Raw genomic sequence first — 10358 nt, 5'->3', positions numbered from 1 at the left:
AGACGCAACATTGACACCTGCTGGTCGAATTGAAGACGTTCAATTGTGGCCGGAAATGGACATATTTCACAAAATAAAGTTATCAATCGTTTTATGATACAGATTTGGAGAAATATCATTTTGTTTTGAGTGATTCAGAGAGAGAAGCATCTCATTTATAATAATAGCTTGTTAAATGTCACTTCAGCCTCAGAATCCTCTTGCAAAACCACAGTTAAACCAAAATATCACTACCTCAAAGGAATCATTATTTTCTGGAGAAGCGAAAGCAACAGGAACCCAAAAAAACACGAATAACAAAAGTTATGTTTATATATGTTTTGGTCGTCTCGTGTGTTTTTAATTTAAATGTTTTGACGTGTAAATAAAATGTAAAATTGGCGTTTAGTAATTTAGATTTAATAATCAATACAATGTACTATTTCACAATCATTATTATCATTCAATTGTACTCTAAATATGTTTGGGGTTGTCTATGAGTTTAGAGACACACAATTTAATTGATTCAGTATTTATTTTACATTTTAGTTGTTATTAAATATTGGAAGAAGACGTACAATTCATCCTAAACACAATGACTACACGATCCAAACAAAGGACCACATACTGAAAGATAATAACGTAAAAATAAATACAATTAAAGTAAAATACACCTTTAATTTGCTCACAAAAAAAGGTAAAGAGAAAACACAAAGCTACGCAAAGGAGACAAGTTAAATCAAATTAATAATTTTCCTTTTTCTTTTTTTTTTACTAACAATTTGACATTTTTAAAATACTTTTTCAAATCGATTCACATTTTGCTTTTTTTGAAGTTGAGATTTGTGAATATAATAATTGCTGAGGATGATGAAAATATTGATAAGATTATAATTATGTTTTATCTATATGTCGAGTATACAAAATATGTATATGAATTTGGAATTTAGGTGTAACATTAAAGTCGCTATAAGTAAGTAAGTAAGTAATTTTTATTTATATAGCACTTTTCCAGACCAGGGTCACAAAGCACTTAAACAATCAAAAAATATTTAATAAAGTATATACTTTAAAGTTAATACTGAGAACAACCAGAAAATCAAACCTCTAAATCCTCCTAGTATATTTTTGTTATAGGGAAAAAAACAAATGATCTTCTTCACTTTAACAGAATTAACATTACGTTTTAATTTGAATTAATCTATATATGTAAATACGAAAGGGATACATGTTGTGAATCATTTTAAATCGCATTTACTTAATTTAATTCTAAATTACACATGTTTTATTGTAAGAATAAGGATGTATTACAGGTAAGAAAACATTCAAGAAGTTGAGATTCAGCCAAAGTCAACAAACGTTTTAATAATAAATGACGTCGTCTCTCGTGTCCGCGCACGCAGGCGCGCTCCCGCCCTCCGGCAGACCGACCGACCGTCGCCTGTCATGGCTGCTCTCAGCAAGATCCCTCACGACTGCTACGAGATCGGCCACACATGGGACCCGTCGTGCGTGCAGTCCGCCCTGGACGTGGCCAGAAGTGCGCTGGAGGTCTCCTTCAAAATCTACGCCCCTCTCTACCTGGTAAAAGCTGTCGCCGGTGCTGGAATTTGGGGTTAAAATCCGGGTTTAAGTTAGCTCGGGTTAGCTCGACGGGATTAGCGGACTGAGCTCCAGTTTAAAGTTCATCGACTTGTGCAGTAACTGAGAAGAAGTGTCGTAAACAAGACTTTTTAAACTTGGGTTGGAATAAAACTTTGCTTTTTTTTTTACGTCACATCTTTTTAAACACTTTTTATTCTAATGGAACCAATATTATTATGATCCCAGTGATATAAGTATTGTTTTTTCTGTGATAAATATATATATATATAAAAAATAGTAATGGATTATTAAAACTGCGGAAAATTAACGAGGTTCTGACACAATGTCAATATTTTATTAAGGATATTTTTGTTATAATCAGACTTTCAAAATGTCATGACTTTTCAAATATTTACCCCATTTAAAAAAAAAAGAAAAAAAAAAAAAGGTTGTCATCATTGCGAAGCTTGAAACTGGTAAAAATTGGTTCCATTATGTAAAATATTGTTAATTAATTGTTTAATAATGATTAAAATTCAAATGTTGATCTCAAAAAATGCATAAACAAACTAAAATAATTAAGTGCCCAGATTGAACAAACACACAAACAATTCTTTAAATATACAGTAATGAAAACATAAAGCATTTAAAATTGATTTAACTCAATCGAATGAACATTTAAATGAAGGTTTTATTTGGCTTATATGTTTTGTGAGGGAATTTTCTTCTACTTCGGAGATGTTTTCAGAGATTTCCGGCCTGTGTACTTCAGAATCAGAAAACTTTACAGGAATATTAAACTATAATACTATAAATAAATACAATAAATCCAAATAAAATAAGATGCATCACCATCAAATGGCATATACTTGATAAATGTACGTGAACTACGACTCGTGTTCTTTTATTTGTGAATTTTCTGTTTGTTGTTTTTTTAACTTCTAGATAGCAGCTGTTCTGAAGAGAAGGAAGAAGGATTATTACGTCAAAAAGCTTCTTCCAGAGATCTTGAGATCGACATCTTTCCTCACTGCGAATGGAGGACTTTATATCGTTTTCTTCTGCATCCTCAGGTGAGATCACCGCACTTTTTTTTTTTACTCGATACTGTCGTTATCCTTCTCTTGTTATGATCAAGGTGGTTGTTTTAAATAAAAACGTTACAAATTTAAATGTTTAAACGCTTGAGCAAATATTGACTTGAGCTTCAAGCCCTGAGCCTCAACGTGTTTAAACCAATGAAACATTTTTCAACTGTTTTTATGCAACTGTCAAGAGTTACAAAACTATAAACGTACGATTAGAAAACCTCCTTTTTAGAACCGATCTTGACGACCAAGAGCAATGGTATTATTGGCTGTGAAAGAGCATGTTGGACAGAGGCAAAGATCTAATGAATCACTTTTTGTTTCACATCAAAAAACCCTTTGTTTCCAGCTGCTGTTGCTACAGAGCCTCACTTGTGTGTGTGTGTGTGTGTTAGTGTGTGTGTGTGTAGTCATGAAAATTTGATTATTTCATGTTCACCACTTGTTTAATCAGTATAAACATGCAAGAGTGATGCAAGAGTAATTCAATGAAAATACATTAGAAAAAAAGGTTTAAATGATGTCGACTGACTTGCATTGCAGTGGCTGAAATAAAGTTACATTTTCAGGAAACTTTTGGGGGGATTTAACTCGTGGTCGGCTGGCTTTGGCTCGGCTTTGCCCGCCTCCTACATCGCCATCCTTCTGGAGAGAAAAAACAGGTACGCTGTCAGTCTTCTGCCCTTTTTATACGTCTCTAAATCGGCTTGTTTTTCAACAAAATTAGCTTTAAAGGGCAACTAATGTGTTGGTTTAATTGTCGCTTAAATTTATCTCGGATCTCTATATTACTTATAAGTGAGTGTGTGTTTGTACAAAACTCTCTTTACATTGAAATATTTACATTAGAAAATTATCTTACCCCACTGAAAACACCCTTTTCTGGAGATGTAATCTTGTTTACCATAACCACACCCACTCTGCTGGGAAGCATCAATGTTTGTCACCGTGCGTCATCGATCCCGGAAGTTTCCACCAGTCCAGGGGACTCGTTATATAAACAAAGCGGGCGTGATTACAGCTGGCTGGAGGAGTGAGGCCATTATTACCTCATAATGGACTCCGCTCTTGTAACCTCTCGTTCGTCCAGATTTCAGACAAACTTTATAAGGTAACAAGTTCAAAACAAGGTCATGATGAGGGACTGACGGCATATTGGAGAGGAAGATTTCAACATTTGAAACTTAATTAGTTGCCCTTTAAAATTAAAGATTAAGACAAAAGTTTAATGTTTGTTTTCCACCTCCACCAGGAGAGGACTTCTGACAATATACATGGCGAATCTAGTAAGAAACTTCTTGTCTTCTCATGCCAGGAAAGCCCAATTAAGCGCAACACAACTAATCCTTGTGTAATTTTGTCGTCAGGCAACCGAGACCTTGTTTCGCATGGCAGTCACGCGAGGCATCGTCACGCCCGTCAAACACGGCGAGGTAAGAGGGAATTTGAGTTTTGTGTTCAATCTGTCGTCCTAAACCGTAACTCTGGTATTATATCGTGATATGTTTGTGATCATTTCTAATGTTGCGCCATGTAACTTTGAATTGGTCGATGCATCACTTTTTAAGAGATTGAAAATTGTTCCTTCCAGCAACATTTATTCAGCCATTAAAACTCTTGCCTGTCTGTGTTTATTAACGACTAAAAGTTAACTTTTAAGCAGTCAAATATGAATCTAATCGTATTTATAATTCATTTTAATAACTGATACTTGAAGACATTTATTTTCTTTAGAGTCGTGTACTGTCAAGTCTAGCGATGCGTATCATGATACAGGTGTAAAGATATGATTTATTTATATATTGTGCTACTGTAGTAACAAGGATATATTAGTAGTATTGTCGAGTCTTGTGTTTACAGACCACATGACTCTTGACGAAGTTGTTACTGCTTTAATTTGTTTTCAAACCAAAATATGTCCAAACAATAGCTTTAAAAGAGGCTGGAGTCACTGTATCCTCTCGTCCTCAGTCACCATGAAAAAGACTATGGTAAAAATTAAAACATGATTTTTAAAATGATTTATTTAATTTGAATTGCTACAGTGCTGTTGAATATTGCGATACATCTTATCTATGTTTTCTAACACACCTAGGATACAGGGTCAACAATAAAATGTATTGTGATACTGTAGTAACAAGTATATATTTGTAGTATTGTTGAGTACTTGACTCTGGTGTTGCAGAATTTACAGACCACACGACTCTTGACGAAGTCATTACTGCTTTCATTTGTATTCAAACCAAAATATGTCCAAAAACCGGCTTTCAAAGCTGCTGGAGCCACTGTATCCTCTCGTCCTCAGTCGTCATTATTGTACTTTAGCTGTGGACGACTAATGACTGCTGCCATCTAGCCGCCAGAAGTTTTATTGCAACACAAAACATAAAACGCCGTGAAAAATCATGATATATATGTGTATCAACATTTTCACAAACCTGTTGGTTTTTGGTGGATTATTCTAATCTCCATCTGTTCAAAGTAAGGAATGTTTTGACGTCTCTTCTTCTTCTTATTTCCCGTCAGGTTCTCTTGTTTTGCATCACAGCCTCTCTATACATGTTCTTCTTCAGGTGAGCGACCCTGACCCTTGACCTGCATCTATTCGAGATGTTATGAATTATGTTTTTCATCTACAGGAGCAAAGATGGTCTTAAAGGATTCACATTTTCAGCCTTGAAGTAAGTGTCGATTTTTTCTATTTTTGTTAGTGTTCTCGCACTCATCATTTTATTCCTCTTCCTCAGGTTTATTATCGGCAAAGAAGAGATTCCGAGTCACTCCATCCCAGCCGAGGCCAGACCTCAGGAGCTCGTGGCTGAACCTGAAGCCTCACAAGGGTCGACAGAAGGATCTGTTTCCAGGAAGAAAACCATGAGTGCCTACACCAGGGAGCTCCTGGAGTCCATGTAAGACGACACAAGCAGAGCAAAATAGTTCTGCATAAATAACGTATTTTTTTTCTTCTTTTTTTAAAAATAATTATACTTTCATTATTATGTTATAATAATTCTTATTATTTCTATTGTTGTATTTTTACTATTGTAGTTTTGTCATAAACATTCAACAAAACCAACCCATAGTGTTTGACGACACGATAAATTGACCTTAGAATATGTTTCTCGAATTATTATCTTGAGTCAAATCAGCCTGTGTTCCGTTTAAATATGTGCTGAACGTGCCATTATTAGAAATAAATAAGACACTTAATGGAAGTAAAAATAAGTAGAAAATGTAAAGGAGAAAATTAATATATTTGGAAATAGATTAAATATATTTTAAATGTGTGTATATATATATATATAATGTATTTTTATAAAGGTAATAAATGCATGAATGGGAACGGAAATAACATACAAATTAATCAATTTAACTAGAAATAAATATAAAATCACTCCTTGTCAAATGGAGAATTTATTTAATTCAATGTAAGTGTAAAAATATAAATTACTATTCATAAAAAAAACAAAAAAAACAGGTATATATATTTGTATTTTTAAAAAGTTATGAATGAAAATAGTCTAATGAATACATGTGTGTACTTGTTTTCTTTTTGTAATTGTTATTATCGCATATATATATTAATAATCTTTTTTTATTCTTAACATCTTGCTGCTGTGCCACCACTGTTGAGACAAATTAATCTTCTCTTATCTTGTCTTTATCTTTTGTATTTCAGATGCAAGCGCGGCCCGAGACACAGATGTTGCAAACATTACCACGACAACTGCATTTCTTATTGTATTAAAGTAAGATTGCTTTAACATGTTGAAAGTGGTTTTAAAAAAAGGGTTTCGCCAATTTTTTTCTATTTATATATTTTTTTAATTTCCGCAGGGTTTTATTCGAATGTTCAGTCTCGGCTACGCGATCCAGTGTGGCATAAAAGTGACCTCAGGCTTCAGGCAAGTCTTCTCCAAACCCTCCCGGCTTCTCTCGCTCTTCTACAACAGAGAAAACTTCCAACTGGGAGCCTTTCTGGGCTCTTTTGTCAGCATCTACAAGGTACTTTATTCCATCACTTTGTACTACATATTTATTTAAAATTATGAGTTAAACGTATGTTTTTAATCTATTTAAATTCTGTTTATCAAAAGTAAAATGAAAAAGAAAAGTTCAAAATAATATTTGTGAAAAGTGTTGATATAGAGAAACAAAGTGAAATTAAATGAAGAAAAATAAGGTGAAATAAATGTGAAAAATTAAAAGTGATGGTCCGATGAAGCTTCATGAAACAGTGTCATGTTGTTTAGAGGTCAGTAGGTGGCGCCATCAGTTTAAAAATGATGTGATGTTTCATTAGAACAGCTGTTCAAAACAAATGAAAATAGTGCAGGGACTGCCATCTAGTGGACTCTGACAATAATGACACTGCTTCATGAAGCTTCATCAGACCATCACCAAAAATGTAAAACAACAAGTTGATTTTTGAGAATTATTAGTTTGTTGCACTAAGAAAGCAGAGAAAAATGCATGTTTATGTAAAATATGTAATAAAAAGCTCAATAAAAGAAAAAGTAATGTGTGGTTTCAGTGCATTTTTAAATAATACCAGTCAATTTATGTATGTTTTGCTCTGTTTTCATTGCTAATGTGACCCAAACGAACACTAAAATGTGTCTTAAGTGATGCTCTGTGTCTAACAAATCAAGGCTTTAGCTCTTTGAAAATTCAGTTTCCTAAACTTTCCTCAGGGAACGAGTTGTTTGCTGCGCTGGTCGAGAGACGTCGACGATGAGCTCCACGCTCTGGTCGCCGGTGAGACCAAAAAAAACAAGGTGAAACTAGTATGTTTTGGGTTCTGATCCTTATCTCCATTTTAGGCTTCCTGGCCGGAACGTCGATGTTCTTCTGCAAAAGCACGACAGTCTCCATGTATCTCTTCAGCAAGTTAATGGAGGTAAAAAGACATTTGTAGCTTTAACATCCCCACCTGTTGATCATTAACGACACTATCTCCGTCCACAGACTCTGTACTTCAAGGGCATCGAAGCCGGACACTTCCCCTACATTCCCTGTGCAGACACCATTCTCTACGCCGTCTCCACCGCCATTTGTTTTCAAGCCGTAAGTCCTCGAACAAACAAAAACCCTCTTGTTGTCTTTGAGTTTATCGACTCATTGTCATGCAGGCTGTGATGGAGGTGCAGAACCTACGACCTTCCTACTGGAAGTTTCTGCTGCGGCTGACGCAGGGCAGGTACGAGAGGATGCACTTTTAGGATTTTCGCCAAAGATTAAAATGTGTAAATTGACCCAACGAGAGCGAAACAGAATTTAGGAAAGCGTAGTTGCACTATTTCAACATTAGGGGGAGAATAGTTTTAATGTTTTAGAAAAGATTACCATTGTTTTTAAGCTTTTTTAACATAAAAATTCATTTTTTTTTTTAATTTAATAAATGTATTTTGAATTATTAAACTTACAATATCAAACTCTATGCAATATAAAATCATTCATTTTGAATTCTTTTTACATTTTCATTGAAATATGTTTGTTTTTTTAATTCAATATAATTATCGAATTTAAATGCTTAAAAAATACAAATATTGAAATTTGGCTAATTTTAATTATTTTTAATCTATTTGAATTTTTTTTGTATTCACAACTTTTAGTAATTTCTGTATTTAAAGGTTGAATTTGTTTTATTTGAATAATTTAACTTGTTTGTTTTTTTTACACATATAGGTTAATATTTAAATTCTAATAATTCAAAATAGATTATTTTTAATTGGATCAATGTGATGATTGTGTGCAGCCTTTGAAATTTGAATATTATTAATTATATAATTATATATTGATATTGATATAATTATCAATAATTATTTAATTTAATTATTCATAATATTGGATAATAATAATAATATAATATAATATTTCGATGCTTAAAAAAAGGTTTCAACATTCTTAATTTTCAATTAAATTTGATGAAACATTTACTGAACTGACTGAAATACTTCCATGTATTTAAGGTAAGGTAAGGTAAGGTAAAACTTTATTGATCCCTCAGGAGGTCTCCTTTGGGAAATTGTTTATTATTTCTGTCGTATTGCTTCAATGGAACAAACATGATGAAATAACATAATTTCTCTTGACTTTTGTTCTCTTCCCAGGTTCGCTCTAATGAACAGGAAGGTTCTGGATGTTTTCGGCACCGACGCCTCAAAGAACTTTAATAACTTTGTACCCAAACTGGATCCGCGTTACAGCAAAACGATGCTCGTGACTTGAGCGATTCAGTGGCGATCGACTCTAAATGGATCACTTTCACTTCTTGTTCCAAAATGAGAAACATTATGACTGTTTTGATCATTTTAAAATCAAGGAAGTCTGCACTTCCAGTGGTGCATTTGGTTGAACTAAAGTTGTTAAATTGTTGCCATGGAAACTAGTGGGAATAGGAACGTTAATACTGGGAATTGATGTAATTAAGATTTGGTTCATTTAAGGCTCATGATGGAGACAATTAAGGTTATTTCAAATAAGTCACATTAACTTGGGTAGTTGAATAACTGGGGAGATTCGTCGTCATGACAACCTTCATCATATAAGGTCATTTACTCAAATGTATTTAAGAATTCTTCAAAATATCTCCCTTTATTTCACTGACGCACGATCAGGGAACTAAATGATTGACATGCAAGAGACTTTCTGAGTAACAATCCTCGATGGTCACGTCTTCGGTAACTTCTTCTGCTCTAATTTGTTATTGTTAACGTCTTAAAAATTGTCTCACGTGGATGGTTTGTCCTAATGTTTGGGTGAAGTGCTCGCCTGGAGGTGCCTTTTCAGTTATCGTTTGGTCGTTATTTTCAATTTGTGAAAATAAATATTTATCTATTAGAGGATTAGAACTAACGCTGTTCACGTTGTTCACTCCACCAGGCTTAGAAGAAGAAATAATAATGATAATAAAAAATGTGTATCGTAAAATATCTGAGACAGCTGTGGAAAATAAACAATGTTTATATAACTTATAATATTTTTTTCTTTTTTAAATCATCTTATTAGATGTGCCCCTTGAGATGCTTAAGCAGTTATGTGAAGGATAAAAATAGTTTATTCTTTATTTATTTTTTAAAGTATTTTCAGTGATATGCGCGGAAATAAAAGTCAACGACTTAGTGTAATATTTAAAATATTAACTTAAATAATCCCGTTGAAGCAATACAGTCTTTACCTGACAGATACATGTCAAATAAACAATTGGGTTATTATTTATATAAATAGTTATTTTAAAAACGATTTGTTTAAAGGGTTATTCATAGTTTTATGTGTCAGTTTTACTCATCATTTCCACATCTAGCAGTCCAAACTTTGTTCCACACACACGTTACCTCCGCACCAGAAGCCATGATTGTGAGAATGATTAGATCGCCAGCTTTGTTTAACGGCTTATAAAAAACACAATTGTCTATCGATGTATTTGATTTGTGTGAAAATAACGTACATTAAATATTTTATAATTCCAAAACTCATGGCATTCTTTGTTTGGTCTGATTTGTTTTCTTCTTGTACATTGATATGTTATTATTTTCAAGACTGTATTTTCACAAATCACTCTTTTAATATAGCAAGATATAAATATGTTATGTTATATGTATGTATTACAGATGTTTATTTATTTACATTACATTATTTAAAAGTCATTTCGGAGAAACAAAAAATTCCTTTTTTAGATTGTGACAAGATGTTAATTATTTTTGT

At 33.2% G+C, this 10358-nt stretch overlaps 1 protein-coding gene across 2 annotated transcripts; it reads left to right on the top strand.

The window, feature by feature from the left end:
- Positions 1-1389: 1389 nt before the first annotated feature.
- On the top strand, positions 1390-10125 carry tmem135 (transmembrane protein 135). 2 transcript variants are annotated; one of them, XM_087806867.1, is made up of 15 exons: positions 1390-1563; positions 2509-2636; positions 3221-3313; positions 3904-3937; positions 4019-4084; positions 5178-5224; positions 5291-5332; positions 5399-5560; positions 6331-6400; positions 6489-6656; positions 7346-7409; positions 7475-7551; positions 7620-7718; positions 7784-7851; positions 8765-10125. In XM_087806867.1, exons 1-15 carry the CDS (start codon positions 1426-1428, stop codon positions 8880-8882), a joined length of 1374 nt encoding a protein of 457 aa, XP_087662993.1. In that variant the 5' UTR covers positions 1390-1425; the 3' UTR covers positions 8883-10125. The 2 variants fall into 2 exon arrangements, with proteins under 2 accessions (XP_087662993.1, XP_087662994.1); XM_087806868.1 differs by having other exon boundaries at positions 1397-1563; positions 2513-2636.
- The last annotated feature ends 233 nt before the right edge of the window (positions 10126-10358 follow it).

The sequence above is a fragment of the Callionymus lyra genome, chromosome 14 (assembly GCF_982586985.1).
Source record: "Callionymus lyra chromosome 14, fCalLyr1.hap1.1, whole genome shotgun sequence".
Lineage (NCBI taxonomy): Eukaryota > Metazoa > Chordata > Actinopteri > Syngnathiformes > Callionymidae > Callionymus > Callionymus lyra.
The sequence above is the reverse complement of the archived record's forward strand: the minus strand, read 5'-3'. Positions and strand labels throughout refer to the sequence as shown.

Excerpts from the sequence above, each read along its gene's own strand:
- tmem135 (XM_087806867.1), top strand. The coding sequence starts at position 1,426 with ATGGCTGCTCTCAGCAAGATCCCTCACGACTGCTACGAGATCGGCCAC. Across the intron at positions 5,333-5,398 it reads TTCACATTTTCAGCCTTGAA|GTTTATTATCGGCAAAGAAG; the intron begins GTAAGTGTCGAT and ends CCTCTTCCTCAG. Across the intron at positions 7,410-7,474 it reads GCTCCACGCTCTGGTCGCCG|GCTTCCTGGCCGGAACGTCG; the intron begins GTGAGACCAAAA and ends TCTCCATTTTAG.